The sequence below is a fragment of the Eulemur rufifrons genome, chromosome 15 (assembly GCF_041146395.1).
Source record: "Eulemur rufifrons isolate Redbay chromosome 15, OSU_ERuf_1, whole genome shotgun sequence".
Lineage (NCBI taxonomy): Eukaryota > Metazoa > Chordata > Mammalia > Primates > Lemuridae > Eulemur > Eulemur rufifrons.
The window spans coordinates 80,802,106-80,824,964 of NC_090997.1; the positions used below are offsets into that span (position 1 = coordinate 80,802,106).

Below are 22,859 nucleotides of genomic sequence, written 5' to 3' on the forward strand. Positions count from 1 at the left end.
TTGACTATGATATTTTTTATCCAAATAAACTCTTTGGTGAACTACTACAGCCACATTTTGAAGAATTTGAAACCTGTAAATTATTTGTTACCCCAGTGTTACAGAATTTTTAATCACTGTCAATTGCTGAATTATATTTTCCATTGTGTTTTTCAATGTGTTCGTAAAATATTACATTTTGATACTGTTTGATTTAGACCACACTTTTACACTCTGTATTTAGAAGAACCAGATTCTTCAGGTCATTCATATGGACCAGTCAGCAGTGAAGTAAGTACATTTTTACCATTGATTATTTCGTTAAACCTAGTCAGCTAACTGAACCTTGCTTTGAAGCAGGTTTCTAGGCCATTCTGTAAAATTCTGTGATTTCTACAAAGAGTGAGTTTTGTGTGCAATATTACTAAACCAAAGGATGTACTTTAAACAAAATAAGAGTTGGGAGAATTGTTTTCCTTATATTTCCCACAGTGCTAAATTTGAACTAATGATGAGTTAAATTCTGTATTTTTAATTCCAAAGCCTTTATCCACTCCATAGCCCTCTCCAGTGGCCTAAAAACTAACTGCTTTTTGAGAATTTCATAAACAGGTAGGACTCCAAATTTCTATGCAAATATAGGATAGTAAGTCAAATAGCAGAAGAAACCTCATATGAACTGTCCTTAGGAGAATGTCTTTGTTCATGATATCATGCTTACAACAGAGCTTGGGCATCGAAGGATGAGAGATTTTTATCAAAAGCATAGAGGTATTCAAATAATTATTCTTTATCGAGTAGTTTCCTAGCAATAGGAAAATAAGCTCATGGACTGATGCTCTCAATGCAACATCTTGTTTGACCTGACACCCTTTCAGGAACTTAGCCAATCCCCGGCTATGTTGGTGATCTGTGTAGTGCTTTAAAACAACAAATATTGTTTTCACTTTTCATGTGGCCATATTATTTTTACATCTTGGAGTGCACGAAGCCTTAGGACAGAAAATGATTTGAGCATCTTTTCTTGTGCCTCTAAGTTGACTTTGCTTCTGATATATATTTTGTCTGTGACCTAAGATGTGAAAAGGAACAATAAGTAAGGATCTGTGACTATTGTTGGTCATGATAAAAGGGAGAAGAGGTATTGCCAGGATCCCTCGTGTCAGAATCCTTGCCTGGTTATCTTTAGCCCCATGTGATTCCAAGTGGTAATAGACTACAAACATACACTCTTTCTTAATGGCAAGGGCTTTACCCCCAAATTTCTCATACCCAGGTATCCCAGACTGGATAGTTTATGAGCCTCAAGGACTCTTCAGACCAATGCCTGGCCTGACATGTCTATTGTGAGCCCTGTTTTGGGGGTGCTACTTGGTCTAAATGCTTACTTCAGTACTATCAGAGGAAAGAAGAGAGAAAAAAAGCAGACTCGTTTTTCTCACTTGAATTTGAAACAGCTGCCTAAGCCATCTTCCCTTGGTTTTCCTTACCCTGGGTCTGCCTTAGATTTGCCCGTCTTACAGAGTAGGTACCGCCTGGATTGCAGTCACCTCGCATAAAAGAGAATGAAGAGAGAAGGAAATTGACCCTCCCTTAGGTCCGTTGTTATAGCCTTTGTATTCTTTCCATCAAAATCCATCTCCACCAGCCCCACTGTAGTTAGTAACCCATCAGTCCTTGCTTTCATTCTGTCCTTCCACTAAGCAGAAATGCTCCCTCTTAGACATGGGGTAAGGAAGGTGTGTGGCCAACAAAGTGGCCGTGTCATAATTGGTCAATAGCTATTGTCTTGGTTTGAACAATTGGCCAGATGCTAGTGTGATTTTTACTCTTTCACTAAAGTCACTGACACCTAAGACCTGTGTCTAGGTCAGTTTGGCTATAGATAAACCTAAAGATCATTTTGTAACTGATTATCAGGTTATATACATTTTAAAATTGGTACTGCCTTTTCTAATTCACTAACAATTTGCCTGCTTTTCTGACTTATCTTCATTTAAGGTTGAGACCATTACTTTTCAAATCATATTCATTGATTTTCAAAATTTTGTTAAACCCTAGCATTTGCTGGCATATCAAACCCACTTTTAATACTTAAAAATTCCAATGTATGTTGCTTAGATATCTTTGAGTGAATGGAAGACTTTCTCTCACATTACAGTGAAAGAGTTTGTCTCATATTACAGTGAAATATACTAACCAAGAATGAGGATTAAACTGATTAGATACATTAAAGAAAATACACAGAAAATGGCACAAGAATTTTCCTCATGTGGTTTTGCAAGGAGAGAGGAAAAGATAAATGCCAGAAAGCAATTTGCCAGAACCACTTGTCATTCTTTATTCTTATGATATTCATATGCAAAATGCATGCAGTTTATAAGGAAATAATAGGTTGTATTTCTGTGAGTTCTAATTTAAAAATTAAGTACATAGAATTATAAGAAGCATTTTGTAAGTAATTTTAACATTTTTGAAAATTAGGAAACAGTGTGTTTACACAAGTGACCATTTAAATAATCAGAAAGTACAAGAAGAAATTGATTGTAGAAAGTGAAGTGGTAATTAAGAATACATTGGTTTCTGGCCAAACACAAGAGTTGAGCTAATATTATAATATTTTCATATAAATTGAGTCTAGTTTAAATAGCAGCATTCTAACCTCAGGAAGGAAGAGCTAATCAGATCAGCTAATGTCATTCCCAAAATTTAAGATTAAGCATGTTTAAAGTTTGGGCCCTTCCATTGTTAATGATCTGCAATTATTTACTGCTTTTTATGTATTTGACCTTGGCCTGTCCTAATCTAACCTGAGTCAGCTCATCATAGTTGCATCCTTTTTTTTTTTTTTTTTTTAACAGAGCTACCTTTGTGTAGAGATAGCCATTAGTATGGAATGTATCACATAAGATTGCTTCCCTTTCACAGGTCATCAAAGCCTTGCAGAGGGTTGACAACATGGTTGGCATGCTGATGGATGGTCTGAAAGAGCTGAACTTACATAAATGCCTGAACCTCATCCTCATTTCAGATCATGGTACTCTGAATTTGTATCATTTACTCTCCAGGTTAAATGGTGCCAAAAGAAGCTTACTTGATTGATTTTTGTTTCCTGATTTCCTCTGAATGTTATAGTTAATTCTTTCTTTAAAATGTAGTTTCTTGTGGAAAAAAGTCTTTAGGGAAACATTATATTAAATATAAAATATTAGTGAAACACAGAATTCACAGAAACCTAAGAGTCCACCAACTACAATGCATCTATCATCTGATTTGGGAAAAGCCTACACCAGGAATTTGAATAGTTAAAAAATTTTTTTTCAACATTAACTTTACAGTTTTAGATTTAATTGGAACAGATTTTTACCTCTTCAACGTTCTTTAGCATGACAAATCTGACTTTAGAGGCAGTATATATTAATTTTGATAATATTTTAATTTGATTTTCACTATGATCTTTGTAACACATTTGTGTACAGTTTGGGTACTATAGCAGCAGTATGCATACAAAGAAGTAGAAAGTAGGTTCTTCTTGTTTGTTTTTGTTCTTGTTGTTTGACTCAGAAATAATTACAGAAAGCTGTTTTTAGAAATAGTCTAAGAAGTTACATGCTAAAGTTCCAGTCTCAGAATGAGACTAAGTCAGTCATGTATTCCCAGTTAATATCCTCAATGATTTGGGGCAAGTAACTGCGCTTTTTATATTCAGTCTAAAACTGTGAAAAGACATTCCCCTTCACTCACATAATGATATTTTAACACATAAATAAGGAAAAATATCAAACTAATTTTGGGTGAAGGAAAGGGAAAAGATTTTGAAACAAGTGAAATGGTGCATATAGCTGAAATTCTGTGTCTTACCTACCAGGTGTTTAACTAATATGAACGCTAAGCCTGTGTTTAATAAATTCTGGAAGTGAAAGAAATTCTACTTTTACATATTAAATTTTTCATTAAAGTTCTAACATGTTTTCGGATTTTTTTTCTCTTAGGCATGGAACAAGGCAGTTGTAAGAAATATATATATCTGAATAAATATTTGGGGGATGTTAAAAATATTAAAGTTGTTTCTGGACCGGCAGCTCGATTGAGACCCTCTGATGTCCCAGATAAATACTATTCATGTAAGTATATCTCTATGATAACTTTGAATATAGTCATATTAAGAATATATTTCTTTAATGTATCCTTATACATGATACAGATAGAGATGCATTATAGAGATACATTATATTTCTAAACTAAAAGGAATCAATTAAAGTTAATTTCTTTTTCATGATTAAATTGTTAGCACAGATCTTTTGTGCCCAAAGGGATTTTATGGAACTGGATATGAGGACACAAGAGTAACCTTGTTATTTGTGTAACAGATAATCTATTTATTATTCATGGGCCAATCATATTATGTGATGAGCTTAGTGCTATTTTATTTTAGTGTGTGTTTTACTTGTATCAGCTTAAAGATTGTACTAGAAAAAAGTTTAAGGGAAAACAACTATATTTATTCAAGTTTAATTAATGACGCTCCATTAAAATAACTTAGTTTTAGAATAATATTCTGTTACAAGCAGGAATGCTGGCAGAAATGATTAATTCTAAAAGCAGTTGATTCCATTTCTCAGAGATGCCTTCTTTAAACCATTCCAATAAATAAATAAATAAAATATCTTTTAAACAAGGAAGAAGTAAAAATCACACATTTTCCCAACCACATGTGGAACACAAACTGCCAACAAATGTTTAAAAATATTCATTGTTTTGTTTCCATCTCAGTGTTTAGGGAAAAAAATTCATTCTTTTGCAAGTCAAGCCTATTTCATAACTGTTTCTGCCTCTGTTACCTATCTCTTTTTTTGATTACTATCTTTGATAAGTTTCAGATATGTAAAGCAAATTTTGTTTATCTTTGTGTTACAGTTAACTTTGAAAGAGAAAGAAAAATAAGATAAGCTTTTCTGACAGTTACCAAAAATAGGTTTGAAGACTGCAGTCAGATATATTTCAATAGATACTGTTGAATATTAGTGAGGAAAAATAGATTCCACTGCAGGAAAATAATTATGCAAATATATTAACAGTGGCACAAAGTGCAGGCTCTATAAGCACAATGATGAGTTTTAATTAGTATTTTTTTTTTAATTTGGAAAAGTAGCACATGATTGTTATAAAACCTGTTAGAAAAACTGTACAGGCAGTGGCAGTCCCCAGAGGTGTTTAGGATAGGATAGCTAAGCTTTAGCCCCACTCTGACCTCAATTAGACCCCCAAGTTTCCCAAATTAAAGCAAAAACTATATGAATATCAATTTATCTATATATGTACATAAAATATATATCATATATTCTTTTATCTGGATAACTTTCCAAACTTATATAAAATATGACTAAAAAAATTTAGAAAGCTAGACAGTTATTGACTTGTAGCCCAACATACCCTAAGTAAATGCATGGGCTTACTCTGCAAATTCAGTTTTAAAACTAGTCTACTTGCCCTTTCTTCTGAGTTTCCCTATGCCCCTCTTATTTGAAAATTTTGGAATTATCATTGAATATTGAAATATACAAAGTAAAAAGTGACAGTTTCCCACCCTAAGTCTTTCTACTTCCCAACTCAGTTCCCCTCTCTAGAAACAACCACTGTTAAATTTGGAATGTGTCTTCCTAGGTATTTGCTATACAGATTAATATAAAAAACACATTTTTATTTTTACACAGGAAATCATACTAGCTCTAGATGGATATATTGATAGATGGATACATATTTGGATGGATGTTTAGATGCTGGGTTGATAACAATGGATGGACAAATGGATGAATAGATGGATGGATGAATGAATAGACATGGATGAACAGATGGATGGATAGATAGATGTTCTGTAACTTGTCTTTTCACTTAACAACATGACATTATATCATGGGTGTCATTACAGGGTGGTACCTATAGATCTGTCTAATTCCTTTCCATGACTAATATGTAATGACTTAAATGAACTGTCTGAAACCTGCTTTGGCATTTAAATGTAGAATCTGAGTCTGATATTCTGCATTTTTGTATTATTTTTATTTTGAATTATAGCATACCATCAACTATTAATTCTTACGTTTGTACCTCTACAGTTAATTATGAAGGCATTGCCAAAAATCTTTCTGTGAGTATCTATATTTTTCCATTATCTATTGTTAGTTTTGTATAATATACATTTAGAGAAAAGGTTTAGTATCTGTTCTTAAAATTGGAGGATTAGAATTTTTGAGTATGTGGGTAAACATGTACGTGTTCTATAGTTTTTAAAGATCTTTAAGGCTATGTCCCACAATCTAGATTTGAAAATTTTTAAGAATTTATTTATTGGCACTGTTAAATTTATATGATAGTACAAGAGATAATTTTAAAAAATGGAAGGAAAAAATCCTGCAACTGTACCACCATAAACACTGTTAGCATCATTATGTATTTCTTTCCAGTCTTTTTTATGCCTATTTTTTTTAAATAGGTTTCTGTTCTAGTGCTGAGTTATCTACACTATATTTTATACTTGATACATTTTAAGTCATGAAGAAAATTCTTACAATTGTAATTATAAGGGTGTTTGAAAATAGGATCATCAGTGGTAACATGAATGTAATCTAGTGACAGTCTAAGACTCCTGGGGCTTTTATGCAATAATAATTATGATTTCCTGTAAAAATCTGAACTAGCTTGGAACATTTGCCTTGTACGTCATACAAGTAGTAAGAACTCTTAGTTTTCCATCTGTGACTTATTAAGCAGGCTGGTAAAATGTTTGTGAAAAAAAATTCATGTGGTGTTAGAAAACAATCTTAAGAAAGGTTTATACTCTAGATAATAGTTTTCATTGCCTCTTAAAATTTCAGTGCCGGGAACCAAACCAGCATTTCAGACCTTACTTGAAACGTTTCTTACCTAAGCGTTTACACTTTGCCAAAAATGAGAGGATCGAGCCCTTGACATTCTATCTGGACCCTCAGTGGCAACTTGCATTGTAAGTTCTGACAGTCTCCCAGGTAAACTTAGCCTGATCTATTAGTAATTCAGGGTAACCATTGCGCCCTTTTACATAATGTTATGTGAAAACTGCAAATATGATTCTTTTCACCCTGACCCAGATTTTTCAACCTTGGTATGAAGATATTTAAGTTGAATAATTCTTTGTAATCAATCCTGTACTTTGTGGGATATTTGACTTCTCCCTGAACAGGTGAAAGTAGCACCTCTCTCCAGTTGTGACAACCAAGAATGTCATAGCCATAGCCAAAAGTCCCAGGAGAAGGGGGATCACCCCTGGCTAATAACCATTGCTCTGGCCTTTCATATCCATATTGATTACTTCCTATGATCTATTACTTCTTAAATGTTACCACTTGCCGTAACCTCTCTTCTACACATTAAACTTATGTCTAACCATATCGTCAAAGCTCAGCACACAATTGGTAAAAGCACTTTATAATAATAAGCAACTGTCTTCATTAGACACAGTTGCTTTTTCATTCTCCTCATACCAATACATTCAATAAGCCTTAGTTAATTGGTGTGTTTGGCTAGTTATTTGGATGGTTAATGTTAATATCTCAAAACCTATTCATTAACTTTTTTGATGATCGCCAAGAAGCTGGTCATGATAAATATTCCTAATAAGCAAAACCTAAGCAGTAAATCAGAATCCAGTCAACAGAATTTCACTGTCTCCACTCTTATGAGAACACTAGGTCTTTAGTGTTTAGGAAAAGAATATGAAAGGAAGGACGGTCCTTACCCTCATGGGAGAACTAATATTTAGTCCACATCTAAATACCATGTTCTAAGCATTGTTTTAGCCTATATCATTGAATTTTTACAAATAAGCAGCATGAGAAATTGAAACCAAGAGAAGATAATTAAATGTTCTAAAGTCACAGCTAGTTTATAGCATAGTCAGGATCAAAACCACTTCTGTCTCAGTGCTAGTGGTTTTTCCTTCCTTTACTATATTACTTAGAGTTGATCTGTCCATGAAATAAAAGATAGAGGTGACCCCTTGCTACTTTCAAAGCCAAGCAGTGTTAGTTACCTGTATGTTGGTTTAACACAATAGTTATTTATTATTTATTGATGAAATGTTATGATTATCAATTATGTTTTACGAATGGACTTTATTAATTTATGTATGTCAAAATTAGGAATCCCTCAGAAAGGAAATATTGTGGAATTGGATTTCATGGCTCTGACAATACATTTTCAAATATGCAAGTGAGTAAACCTGTTGTACTTTTTTTAAAAAATAGGATTAAATCCATAGAAAAACTGATACATAAAGTTTTAGACTTATAAACAGACTATGATTGTATGTCTTGAATGGGAATTTATGGAGCATATACTTTCACAGAGCTGTTTTTATTTGGACAAAAAAGTAAAGAACTTTGTTAAAATTTTGTATTCATGTTTCATGAACATGTGACTTATACCTCCTACTAAATTTCTAATAATTATTTTGCATTTATTTGTGTTCCATTGAGAATATTGCTCTACAGTAAAAGAAAAGAGTGATTTAATAGAGAAGAAGGTATCATACTTATGTTCTGAAAGGAGATACTATATTTACCTAGCACTCTAAAATTTTCAAAATACAGTCAAAATAATTATTTAATTTGATCCCTGCAGCACTGCATGAGGTGGGCAGGGTGAGGTTTATATCCCATGTCATAGATGAAAAAGGATTTTCTCATCCATTCTTTTCTGATTGTCAAGTCAAGAATTGTAGTAAAACTATGAGAAATACCCGAGATGTCCTGAGATATATGTGCAGTGAGGGTTAAAACAATATCCCACAAGTGCCATTGGGCATGGTAGTTTTCTTTTTATCTTAACATAACCGGTTTATGTACATACAACATGGATAATCTTATTTTTTGACTAATTATATACATAATTGAAATACACTTATAACTGTTCCTTTTCTGGCCAATCTAGGCCCTTTTTGTTGGCTATGGACCTGCATTCAAGCATGGTGTTGAGGTTGACACCTTTGAAAATATTGAAGTCTATAACTTAATGTGTGGTAAGTGTGAACAGGTAACTTCTTTCCCTTCTGAAAACAGCTGGAATAGGATTGTCAAAAGTAGGTCATGTGGTGGGCAACTTTGTGGAGAGGATGCTAAGGCAAGACATATTTTCACCTTTTTTCTTCCTGACCCAGAGTTACTGAAGAAATGCAGGGAACATACTGTCCTGTGACTTACCTGTTTTTCCCACTAGGCTGCACATGGGTGAAGTACAACACTCACAGCGGGGTGGTCTGTACAGCCCCAGTGTCTCGCCCTTTGTTAATTATATGACTCATGAGTCAGAGTAGTGATAGCAGCAAGGGAAAAGAGATGGGGGCAGTGAAAGGTGAACAGAACAGGTAGAACCTCTGGTAGCCATAATAGTTGAATGGATGTCAATGTCAAGGTTATAGAAATGAAGAAGGACCCATTAGGGGTCTTCTTGGTTTACTTAGTACCTTGTGTATTAGTACTTTTATGGTGGGGTATTGAGTTTTAGATATTATTTCCTTTTTATGATACTGATACTGAGCATTTACAAACCTTAAATATGTCTTAAGTATAATTCTTTTAGTGGGCGCCTATATACTTTAAATAAGTTAATTAATATGTCTTAAAACACTTAAAATAGCACCTGGCATTTTCTAAGTGCTTTACTGTATAAGTATTTGCTGTCATTATTATTAAAAGCAAAAATTAGCTGAGTGTGGTGGTGCATGCCTATAGTCTCAGCTACTTGGGTGGCTGAGGCAGGAGGATCACTGGGAGCCCCGGAGTTTAAAGTTGCAGTGAGCTATGATGATGCCACTGCACTCTAGCCTGAGAGACAGAGCAAGACGCCATAAAAAAAAAAAAAAAAAAAAAGCAAGAGTTGTAGACTCAGAGCTGGTTTTGAATGCTAGGTCTACTACAGTAGTGACTTGAAGACCTTGGGCAAAGCACTTGGATTACTTATCTACCAAATATTGATGATAACATATTAAATTATTTTGGGAATTAAGAAAAATATTAACACAGTTATTGGCATATAATACACATTCAATAGATGGTAACTATACTTACCGTGTACTTTAAAATCAGAAATTTTATAGTGAAGTACAACATACATATCGGTATTTCTATTAAGAATAGCATAGTCATAAATACTTTCAAACCCAAGAGTTTTATAGTTTTATTTTAGTTAAAAAGTAAAGGATATATATATACATATATGTAAAGTTTAAAAAAATAAAGATCATAGTACAAGTCTACTATTTATTTGGTTTTGAAACTTCTAAGTAACTCTTTATCATTCTTGAAATTATGCAGACTTACTGAATTTGACACCAGCTCCTAATAACGGAACTCACGGAAGTCTTAACCACCTTCTAAAGAATCCTGTTTATACCCCAAAACATCCCAAAGAAGCATACCCCCCGAAATACTGCCCCTTCACAACAAACCCCAGAGATAACCTTGGCTGTTCATGTAACCCATCGGTAAGTATCACGGAGAAGTTTAGCCCGTTATGTAGGGTTTTATAAAACCTTCTGTATAGCATATGCTGTGGAAATACTTAATAATCAAACTAAAATTTATGAGTAGGTGGGTAAACATATATTTATTTTTAATTCTAGGGACACATGCAGATCTTTTATAATTTATTTTTCTTCTAATTTTTGCATTTTTCAACTCTATTTTTGTCTCTTGGTGCCATGGTTTGACTTGGGTGCAGGTGAGAAGTCTAGTTGAGTCCTTGAGCATCCTGAATCATGAAATCTGTGCTGTTATCCTAGAAGTGAGGTCTTGAGTTCAAAGTAAACCAATCACAATGTTCCTTCTCTAAAGTACAGTTCAACCTATTTTAAATTTGGGGGGAAGGCCGAGTGTGGCGACTCACACCTGTAAACCTAGCACTTTGGGAGGCTAACGTATGAGGGTCGCTTGAGGCCAGGAGTTTGAGACTAGCCTGAGCAATAGTGAGATCTCATCTCTGCAAAAAATAAAAACAATTAGCTGGGCTTGGTGGTGAGCACCTGCAGTCCCAGCTATTTGGGAGCCGAAACAGGAGGGGAGGATCATTTGAGCCCAGGAGTTTGAGGTTGCAATAAGCTATGGTAACACCACTGCACTCTAACCCGGGCAACAAAGTGAGACCTGGTCTCAGTCAATCACTCACTCCTTCAATCACTCAGTCAATCAATCAATCAATAAAATAAATTTAGGGAGAAAAACCCATTTTGGGGGGTACAAAATAGATATGTACACTGTTTTTTTTAACTTCTATTTTAATATATAGTAGTTGTAAGAAGATAAAAATACCAGACAAGTTAGGAACAAAATTGATAACATCTATAGAGATAGCAGTTTATTTTATGCTTTCTGTTTTGTTTTAGACTTGACTTAGACTTGAAGAAAGACTGTTATAGAGTATAGATAAGAATTACAAAGCAGCAATTGTATTTTTGTCTTTTAATTACTGGTGTTAGGCTTGTGCTAACAATTCTGTCTTTTTGTAGCTGTCATTCCTCTCCTTTTATCCTCCTCATCAAAAAAAAACTTTAAATAATAAAAGACTATTATAAATTTGATCTTGGTTCTATGTTGGCTCGATTAACCTATAGGAGTTATATGTTACAAAATTAAAACATGTCTCTTGATCCTTCAAAATAGTTTTATGAACTTTTATAGATTTTGCCAATGGAGGATTTTCACAGTCGGTTTGAACTCACCACGGAAGAAGGTAAGGCATGTTACTCTCAAGCTTGGAATTGTGAAAGCAGGCTTTTTCTGGACAGCATGGGCCACAGAAAATTGGTTTGGGGCATCATTTGAGAGTAACCATAACATAAAGGGAGTAGTGGATCTCCTGATGAAACGTAGAGATCTCTTTGCTTGATAGTCTAGGCTGTTAGTCATAAGGAAAGAAAAAATTTTTTACAGTGGAAATAACATGTGATATATTTAGTGGAAGCTGAATCACCCTTTATGAACACAATGGAGGTGTTTTGAAATTTTGAAGACTTTTATAGTTTTATAGTAAAGAATCAGATTTACATTTAAAATTCCTGTGTTCCTATCTCACCTGGTTCTTTTTTATTTTTAACTTCAAAATATTAAAGGGCTACAAATGTTTTTGTAGTTCTTAATTATAAGAGATTATAAATTGATTTGTTTATCTAAAATTATTTCTTCATAACTTTTGAATAATAATTAAGAATATGCAGAAAATTGATGAAATTTTTCAGTTGTGCATTGAATGTTCAGAGCCACTTTGATACACTCTGATCCTTTTTTTTTTTTTTTTTTTTTGTTGAGACAGAGTCTCACTTTGTTGCCCAGGCTAGAGTGAGTGCCGTGGCATCAGCTTAGCTCACAGCAACCTCAGACTCCTCGGCTTAAGCGATCCTACTGCCTCAGCCTCCCGAGTACCTGGGACTACAGGCATGCGCCACTATGCCCGGCTAATTTTTTCTATATAGATTTTTAGTTGTCCATATAATGTCTTTCTATTTTTAGTAGAGACGGGGTCTCGCTCAGGCTGGTCTCGAACTCCTGACCTTGAGCGATCCACCCGCCTCGGCCTCCCAGAGTGTTAGGATTACAGGCGTGAGCCACCGCGCCCGGCCCACTCTGATCCTTAAGTTCCTTGGGTCTCATTGTTTTCCTGTTGGAATAAAGAAGTAAATTCTGCATTAATCCTGACTTGCCCCTGTCTATATAAAGTTCCTACTGTAAATGTTGGAATTAGAGAAATCTTTGATAGCCCTGTGGTAGCAAAGTATTGTGTTAAAGGATAACAGTTTCAGAACTGCGTAGATCTGAGTTCGAATATGAGCTTAGGAACTATATCTTCATGGAAAAGGTATTTCCTGTAAGCTGTTATTTCCTCATCTGTAAAATCCCTATAACCTTAATTCATAGGGAGATGTAAAAATTAATTAGATAATGTATACAAAGCACTTGACACTTGGAAAAAGGGCAATAAACAGTATCTATATTGTTATTGTTTCATTCAATTTAATCTCATGATTTCAGTTCTGAACTTTTTGCTTTCTAAGTACACATATCATCCAGAAAATTTGCTTTCTGGAATATGTGCTGAAGAATTAATAATTAAAATAATGCTAAAGAATTTCTGGTAATACAAGTTCTAATTAACTGCAATATCTAGCAATTTCATGTAGTGCTGTCTTGTGATATCTTGATATTACATTGACCTTTCAGTATGGGCAAAACTTGCAGTAAACCCCATTTGTTTTGTTAATTGTTTATGATTCTGCTATTTATAATTAGTTTTCTTAATAGTTACAAAGAAATTTTCTATATGGTTAAGTAGAGGAAAGGGTTAGATGAGTGTATCATCATATATTATCACTTAATGCACACTGATTACATTTAAATGGTGGTTTCATTTTCTCCCTACGACCCAAGAGAAGATTATTCAGCATGAAATTTTACCCTATGGAAGACCCAGAGTTCTGCAGAAGAAAAACACCGTCTGCCTCCTTTACCAGCACCAGTTTGTGAGTGGCTACAGCCAGGACATCCAGATGCCCCTTTGGACATCCTACACTGTCAACAGAAATGCAAGTATTTGTCACCTCTTTAGCTATGTACAGCTATTTCAACTTATCATTAAGCAAAACACTGAAAGCATAGTTTCTCACTGTTAATTTTGGCACTGTAATCAGTTCTCAAATTAGAAGAATACCGAACAGGGAGTCAAAAAAAGTCAGTTCTAGCTCTACCACTAAGCGGCTACGTGACTTTGAGACTCAAAACCAATTTCTTCTGTGAAATAAGGGGTGTGTTGTAAAGGATTCTCTCTTGCCTTTTTCCCCTAGTTTTACTATTTTATGATTCTAATTTATAATGTCATGAAATTAGGATCAGTCACAATTATTCATTTCTAAATACATAGCTGTATGAGTATAAGTATTTACCTCAGCTGCCCAAATCTACGGGGGTTCTCGCTGAGGGGGAAAACCATCAAAGCTCAGTAACATCACTGCATAGAGCATCCACACGAAGACCCCCACCCCAAACCAGGGAGACGCCAGAACCCAAACCCTGTCCACCACCAAGACCAGAGGAGTCAGGCCTTGAAAGAAAGTGAGGGTAGATATCCCAGAACAGGGCCAGCCTTTCCCTCACTCCCACCGCCCCAAGTGCTGGGGTAGAAAGAGGAGTGGTGAAGGAGATAGTCCTTGAAAGAGAGAAGGGAGAGAAGATGAGATTTAGATTTTATGTGCAACTGAAATCTTCAACTAAACTGACCAGATTTTCAGAAACTGACAGTGAGTGGCAAGCTAGAGCATGCGCTTAAGGAAGGGAAAAAGGGATTTGAGAGAGCATAGTTGAGGGTACCACTTGGGTTTAAAAAATAACTATTGTAAATACTCGGTGAGATTGCTAAATAAGAAAAGGGACATGTGTATATGTACATAATTTCTATGTTAAAAAACATATATACACATTCATATATTTCTATGAAGTTTCTTGAACTTTGATTTTAATTTTCGAAGACGGCCTTCAAACACTTCAAATGCTTTTTTTTAAACTTGACTTTGTGATATATAGCAGTCTACATCATGTTGTGTAGGCACCACATCCTATTTATTATTGTTTAATACCTTAATTATTGTGTTCTTTGATTTCATTTGAATTTTCAGTTTTCTTGTATAATTAAAGCTACATGAATTCAGTCATCGCTATTCTTGAGGTTTTTACATTGCTGTTCAGTGGCTTTCCTCCCTGTCCCCAGCAACTTTTGCCTTTGTATTTGGGGTGGAAGGTAGACTTAAATCTCTAAAAGTCAGCATTTTATAATATGAAAGCTTAAGATTCTGTAGATAAAAACATTATAAACAAAATTATCACAGAATACAAAATTCTTTGCACATATATAACAATTAATATTGTAAAGAATTTTTATAGCTCAGTTAGAAAAAAGATGAGTATACTAGTAGAAAAGTGGAAAAGTGGTGAGAAGGACACGAACAGATAACTAGAGCTTCGTAATGTGATGCTATAGCTCATCTTTAATTATTTATAAAGCAATTTCCTTCTCTTCTCTATGCCTGACACCTGATGTTTTTTTATTTTGTTCTTCAGGACAATTTCTCTACTGAAGACTTTTCCAATTGTCTCTACCAGGACTTTCGAATTTCTCTTAGTCCTATCCACAAATGTTCATTTTATAAAAATAATCCCAAAGTGAGTTATGGGTTCCTCTCCCCACCACGTAAGTTTCTTCTTCCCCCGATCTCCCCTCTCCTTATCCTCTTCTTCTTTTTTGGTTTTTCTTTTGTTTGTAAATCTATCATAGTTTATGGGGCGAGATACATAACCTTGTTTATTTATTGGTGAAAATTGTGAATTAGAAATATAAATATCAGGGAGAAGTTTTAATCATCTAAAAACTGAATTTTATAAAACTTTTTACTTTTGTTTGGAGGGTAGTTGATACAGTGCAGATACTGTAGGTAGAACACTTTTTACCTTTCTTTTCTGCATTTCTTTTAAATGAAATTTGAGAAAACTGTGTGAAATTGGAAGGCTATGTCAGGGTTCTTAGGAAGGAGATACAACTTTGTTGTTTAAAAAGACAATGTGATTTGTCAGAGAATTAGGTAGAGGCTAAAGTATGCTGGCTTTCTCACTGTTACGGAGCCTCTAGGGAATGACCTTTTTGAAGCTTAAGTGTTCTATTTTTTGAAGTGGCAAATTTGTGAATGAGAAGACATTTTGGGGCCAGCCTTAAAAGGCAAAAAATCAGAAGATTCCAGGTGCTCAAATGCCCCCAGCATCCAGTTCAGTCCCCGGAGTAAGAATCTGAAGTCAGAACTTGGCTATCACATTATAAAAATAGACCAGGTCCGAGGCTCAAATTCATACAAAGAAGCCTTGTGCAGCATTTTGAGGCAGACATCCCGTGATGTTTTTTCTGGGTAGTAGGTGTTGTTCTGAAGCCAGATACTGTCTTTTTTTCTTTTCACTATGAAAAAGTTTAAGGAAAGAAGATTGTCAACATTATTCACTCTAGTTGAAACAAGGCATATAAAGTAAAGTTTAAATATGTTTAATTTGGGGCTCTTCTTATTAAAGTTTTTGTTTCTTTGACGAATTTGGCTTGAAATGAAAAGATTTAAATATTTTATTTTTTTAAGAACTTGACCAAACACATTACATTTTCCCTGGACTCAGTACCTGGGAAAGTTTTATAGATTTAAGATGATACTCAGCTAATTTTTTAAAAATTCTTCCCCCTACACCATGAGAAACTATAAAGTTTTCCTTTTTGTGTTCTTTGTAGAACTAAGTAAAGATTCAAGTCAAATATATTCTGAAGCTTTGCTTTCTACTAATATAGTACCAATGTACCAGAGTTTTCAAGGTAAAAAATTTTAACTCTATATTTTATGATTTTAATGAATTTCTGTACATATAGGTATAATTTACATGTAATAGACCTAATGGTCTAAATTAAATGAATAAATACCAAATGTACTCTTAAAGGTTTGTTTAACTTTGAGAATACTAGTACACAAAAATTCTACAAATATTAGAATTATTATATATTCCAATGTGTATTCTGCTTTGTATTTAAATGTTTATAAATATTTTTGGTGAAAAAGTATATGATTTTCATCCCAAAGTTATGTAACTAATACAGTCTACTAGCACTTATAATAACTTTCAGTCTGTCCCTATTTAACTATTTGGAAGTTCTTGATAATTGTTTTTGTTTCTAAAATAAATAGATTTTACATCATCATTAACTATTGTAGCATTTGACTTTTAGAAGAATAAATACACATTTATATGTAAATTGATGTTTAGAATATCAAAATATGAGCATATAAGGTGATTTTTACTCTATATTTAGAATAGTTGTGAATATTTTGAAGGGAATATTCAGATATTAATAGTAAATCTGAATAACATACCTTGTTTGTGTTTGTGACGTTGTTATGCTTAATGATGATATGTGAACACATGTTCAACATGATGCATTTGTTCAGGGATGCCAGAAATAGAGTTGGATTTAACATTTGCCTATTAGTCCTTCCAAAGGCCAAAGCTGAACAATGGATTTTTGGCCTCACACAAAGACGAAAGCCAAACTTGACTTTATCTCTAATTGTTACTAATGCTGATTTTGAATTATAGTGTTAATTTATTTCACATGACAGCATGGTACCTTGTTCTTTTGAAACTTTGCTGTCTTCCTTCTTGTTTCAGTTATATGGCGCTATTTTCATGATACCCTACTGCAAAGATATGCGGAAGAAAGAAATGGTGTCAATGTCGTCAGTGGTCCTGTGTTTGACTCTGATTATGACGGACATTATGATTCTCCAGAGACTCTGAGGCAGTAAGAACATATTTCATTACTCTTAAAAGTCACTATTGAGTCACTATTGTGTGCACCTGTAATCCCAGCTCAGGAAATCTGAGGTGGGAGGATTGCTTGAACCTAGGAGTTTGAGGCCATCCTGGGCAATATGGCAAGACCTCCTTCTCAAAAGAAAAAAACAAAAAATAGCTATCAAATGGGATCAGCATCCAGTTGAGTAAGCAGAACTTTTTTTATCTGGTACTATTCATATTTATGGACATGACATTTCTGACTATACTGGAAGCCTCTTGAGATATCTGATTAATTTTGATGTTTTGCTAAATGTTCAGTAAAATATTTTTTTAGGTAAAAGAAGTAGTGTTTCATCCCCATTCAGTTGAGTAATACTTGAGCTCAGTTTCAACGCTGGAACTCAGTGTTTAAGATCTGTGTGTGGCTAATTGTCAAGATGCAGTCTTCATATACTGTCAGTGAGATGAAGGACTACATGGTGTGGCTACAGATACCTTGAGTCTAGGAATGAACAGCATTTAAAAACTTGGGCTTCACGTCTGGTAGACTTTGGTTGGAGGGGAATGATGGAGCAATCATCTTGAGGAGACTATCAGTGGTGCTGTTTTTATAAAATGAGAGAGGGAAGGAGGAAACTAGTTGATCTTTGTGAAAACAATATTTACAAGATTTTTTTGAAGGAATTTTGCTATTAAGGCTATAAGAAAAAGACCTAAGACTCTACTGAGATTCAGCCCTTCTCTTGAGAACTTTCCTACTCTCCCAAGCTGACTTAGGTGAATGTGACTTACACATATATCTGAGAGCACGTCAGTTTGTAAATTGCAATTTTTTTATTATATCCCTTGAGGCATAAAGGTGCCTCACAGGATATAGCACTAGACTGGGTGAAGGAGAACTTCATATGGATCCTACCTACGGCTTCAACTGGTACTTTCTGTTTAAATCTATTTTACATATTATGATTCCACATAAGATCATAGTTGAAAACAATGATTCCACTACCTTAAATTTTGAAAGATGCTGAAAAAACAAACACAGCTTTAAAACCAAAGAAAATAGGAGAATTAGAGTGAAGGAAAGATGCTTGGGAAGTCTTTGATAATATGCTACAATTAAAAAAAAATTAAGTCCTTACATAGGAGAGAATATGCAGTTAAAACAAAGGAGAATTCACAACATGTCATCTCCGAAGGAATAGGAATAAAGCATTCCTAACCAGTTCACTCTCTGCCCATTTTTTGTTCATAATGGCATAGAATTTAAAAGACTAACAATAATGGTTTATATTCTTGGTTATAGGTGTTCAAAAAATGATATTTTCTTTAGTGTCTCAATTCCAGTGTCTTTAGGTAAAACTAAAAAAAAAAAAAAATTCAAAATCCAATACATTTCTACAGAAAATAAAAATTATATGGACTGCGTTTATCTGTCTTTTCATTACTCTCAATCTGGCAGACTATGTTGAAGCATTATGATTACTAACTTCTTACAATAAATTTAATTATTTCTCTGAATTTGATTTTTAGATGTCTTGTATTAAAAACTTACTCTGCTGAAATATTCATTAAAAGGAAAATGGTTATTTCTTTTTAAAAGCGAATATTGACATATTTTTCAGAAACATGAGAGTCATCCGTAATCAAGAAATTCTGATTCCAACTCACTTCTTCATTGTGCTAACAAGTTGTAAAAGTAAATCCGAGATTCCCTTGCACTGTGAAAACTTAGATACCTTAGCTTTCATTTTGCCTCACAGGACTGATAACAGTGAGAACTGTGTGGTAAGTAGCCTTTGTACATTCATTTTATATACTGAAAATACAAACGTATGTATATTTGAGTATGTGCCTTACATCTGACATTACTGTGGGAGAAAACACACTTTTGAATACACATGGACTTTGGAATTACAAGATAATTTTAAATTGATCCTTTAAGATGACATCTTTGGAGAAGACTACCCTTGTCTATTAAAGACACTAAAAATCAGATCAGAATCAAACTTTATACAGCCCAGCCACTGAATTCTAGGCTTATGAGAAGGGTGAATTTTCTCTTGTTTCAAAACTGGATTTATAATTCCAAAAGTATCAGCACCATTATAAATTAGTCTTAAAGTTGTAGTTAGAAAGCATTTCAAATAAATTTTCTGTACCATTTTATTATAAAAATCTTTTCTTATCTATTGTCATTCTAGTGATTGGAAACAATTGCTTTATATTATCTTATTTGCTCAGAATTTTAAAAATCTAAATTATAGATTTGAACATCAAAACTATATCAAACTTTAGCAATTTTTAAGTTTTTCCTTATTGTGAGCCAAAATGCTTTTCTTTCAGAGTCCTTCCCACACTTCCCATTTTTTTTTCCCAGTGAAGTAACACAAAGTAAGTCTAGACCTGAGCTGGCAAAAGATTTAGCTTTCATACCAGTCCCAATGGATAGGTGGGTACCTGGAGTTCTGTGGTCAAAAGGATCTTGAGACCCAGTCTGAGCTCAGCAGGAAAGAGTGCTGCATTTATTCTTTCTTTCGTCATTTCTTTGAGCCAGCCATTCATTCCTTTGATAAACATTTGTTGTCAGATCCTCTAGGTACTGAGGACACAGCCGTGAACAAAACAGTAATCTCTGCTATGGGCTCAGGAGTGGAATGCAACGACCCATTTGCCATCCCTGATGTAATAGTGTTTCTATGTAGTGATCATTAATATTCATGAAGCTATGTCTTTCCTTTATTGTTTCTGTGATAACCTTTCAGAATTATTTGTACCTCATAGAACACATTTCTCATTAAGTTAATTTTCCTTATTCTTCAGAATCAAATACAGAATAGCAGGAGTTTAGCTGGTTAGATGCCTGAAGAATATCTAACTCTGCTAAAAGGTCAATACTGGGGCACTGTTGGACACATACCAACTACTCCCTTCTTCGTTACTTTCTATTGTTTGAGAGATTAAATTGTCATTAGGTGTATTAGTTAGAGTGGGGTTCTGCAGCAAATAACAGAAACCCCATTGTAGTGACTTAAGCAAGTCAGGGTTTCCTCCTGGAACAGGAAGTCCAGCTGTGTGGAGTCTTGCGATGGTGCTTTGGGTCAGTGGCACCGTTAGGGACCCAGACCTTTCCTGTCTTTCTGCTCTGCTACTGTTAGGATGTGGCTTTGGCCTACATGGGCTAAAGATGACATCTGTTTCTTTACATATCATGTCTTAATTCTGTCTTCTCCCCCAAAAATAAAAAAGGCAGCCATAGGCTTGTGCTTATGTCTCATTGACCAAAATGATGGTAAGTGTTATGAGTTAGGCACTGAGTTCCTTTTCCAACTCCACCATTCCAAAAGCTGTTATGCTGCTATCTTAAATGAAAACATTTTATCAAATTCTACAATGGCAACATGCCTAGAAGATACTAAATATTGGACTTGAACCAGAGAGAGGATTATTTTAAGGTATATCATGCATATTTATTGATGCCTTCTGTTTCACCTCTGAAGTAGTGAAGGATTAGTTGGATATTGGCCTGAGAGAACAGATTTCTTGAATGTACTTTTTATCTGCTCCTGTGAATGTTGGAAGAGATGGCAATTACCCACTGGTCAAGTAGTCCACTGAGTCAGGGCTGTTCCCCTTCGAGCCAAAGAATTGTCTCTAAGGATTGCTGCAAAGAGAAAGACTGAGTATTGGATAGTGTGTGGTTGGAGGCTAAAAGGAAAATGGAGGTTGTTGGTCTGTTTTTTATGTAAAGTCTATATTTATGAGAAGTCTATATTTATGAGTTTCAACTAATAATGTCCCAAGGGCATATTAACTTTTATTGAAGGACATCTTTAAAGTATAATCGTAGCCCACCAACTAGTAGATACTTTCTTCATCTCATCTTCTCCAATGGCCATTTTCAGAAAAACTTACACTGACGTGGGTGTATGATTTTCACCTACTACCATCTCTGGTAGTCGACTACCATCTCTGCTTCCATTTGCCAAATATCTACCTTTCATTCTTTTCTTATGTCATCTAGGACTTACCCTGTCACCAGAAATGAAATTCCCCCAACCCATTCTTCATGCAACTATGTAGATAACATATTCTCACAAGAACTAGTGTTTGTGTAGTACATTTGCACATATCATTACATTTGATCCTCAAAATAACCCCATAAAGAGGATACAAGTAAGGAAAGCAAGACTCATATGTTAAATGACTTGCCTTAGTTTACCTGATAGACTGGTTATAGAACCAGGACTCAAATCCAACTTTCTTTATGTTAATTCCCATATTCTTTCTACCATGCCATTTGGTTTCTGTTTTCCAATATTTATTTTAACCCTGAACTGTTGAAGTTTCTTGCACCTGTGCAATGCATGACCAGATATAATTTATTTTTCCCAAATTTGTTTAATTTCCCAATTAAACAAACATACATGGTTTATATTAGAGGGTGAACTTCTCAAGAGTGGGGATTACATCTAACAAGTCATGCGCCCTCTGCCACTTCCAGAACCAAAATGTCATAAATGATTGAACTGGGGAGATGGAGAGCTTATAGACGTGAACTGACTATTCTCTGGTGACGTTTCTTTTTTATTTCCCATCCTCATAGCACGGGAAGCACGAATCCTCATGGGTTGAAGAGTTGCTTATGTTACACAGAGCACGGATCACAGATGTTGAGCATATCACTGGACTCAGCTTCTATCAACAAAGAAAAGAGCCAGTTTCAGACATTTTAAAGTTGAAAACACATTTACCAACTTTTAGCCAAGAAGACTAATATTTTTTATTCCCAAAACACCATAAATCTTTTTGAGAGAACCTTATATTTTATACAGTCCTCTATCCACACTATTGTATTGTTCGAGAAACTGTCTACCAGCGTTAGAATGGAATCCTCTGTGATACAGACATCTCAGGGAAACTTGTGGACTCAGCACAGCAGTAGGAGGGTGTTCCTGTTGAGTCTTGCACATATTTGACTGTGTAAGAATTGTACATATTCAAGTTTTGAGGAATAAAGACAGACCATACCCGAAACTGCTTTTCTACTTCTCTTAACGGGGAAGTGGCTGTGAACAAATTGTCTGGACACCAGATTTTTTAATCTTATTGTTGGTAATAAACCTGGATGGCATTGGCAAACACTGACTAGACTAATTAATAGAATTGGAATTGTCCATGTTACATTTCTTTCTTTATAAGATTTAAAAGTGGTTCTGTATTCCTTTTAACTTGGAGTTTAATTTTCTATAGTTTTCATCAAAAAAAAAAAGATTAATGGAAGCCAAAATATTTGTGAGACCCTATTTCTACATTTTCTGCATTCTCCCTCAAAAGCCAAATTATTAATCTTGTAGGCTTTTTAAAATTGTGATTGGATTTCTTCAGACTTAATGGTTGAAACAAGTTTAACTTTGAGGGAAGATCTGTGAGTTGCGTATACCTACCTAGGGAAAAATCGTACTCTCCAATTGTACAAAAAAAGAA

The 22,859-nt window shown here is 34.5% G+C and overlaps 1 protein-coding gene across 1 annotated transcript in view; it reads left to right on the forward strand.

Moving 5' to 3' along the window:
• ENPP1 (ectonucleotide pyrophosphatase/phosphodiesterase 1) overlaps positions 1–22,535 on the forward strand; it is a 58,518-nt gene extending 35,983 nt beyond the window's left edge. The window contains exons 11-25 of the mRNA XM_069489166.1: positions 198–270; positions 2,908–3,016; positions 3,972–4,103; positions 6,096–6,127; positions 6,855–6,982; positions 8,157–8,226; positions 8,947–9,034; positions 10,329–10,498; positions 11,691–11,742; positions 13,434–13,588; positions 15,117–15,246; positions 16,318–16,398; positions 17,247–17,379; positions 18,998–19,160; positions 21,979–22,535. Of these exons, the coding sequence (XP_069345267.1) occupies positions 198–270; positions 2,908–3,016; positions 3,972–4,103; positions 6,096–6,127; positions 6,855–6,982; positions 8,157–8,226; positions 8,947–9,034; positions 10,329–10,498; positions 11,691–11,742; positions 13,434–13,588; positions 15,117–15,246; positions 16,318–16,398; positions 17,247–17,379; positions 18,998–19,160; positions 21,979–22,149 (1,687 nt within the window). The 3' untranslated portion in view covers positions 22,150–22,535. The remainder of the gene's footprint in view (positions 1–197; positions 271–2,907; positions 3,017–3,971; positions 4,104–6,095; positions 6,128–6,854; positions 6,983–8,156; positions 8,227–8,946; positions 9,035–10,328; positions 10,499–11,690; positions 11,743–13,433; positions 13,589–15,116; positions 15,247–16,317; positions 16,399–17,246; positions 17,380–18,997; positions 19,161–21,978) is intronic.
• The last annotated feature ends 324 nt before the right edge of the window (positions 22,536–22,859 follow it).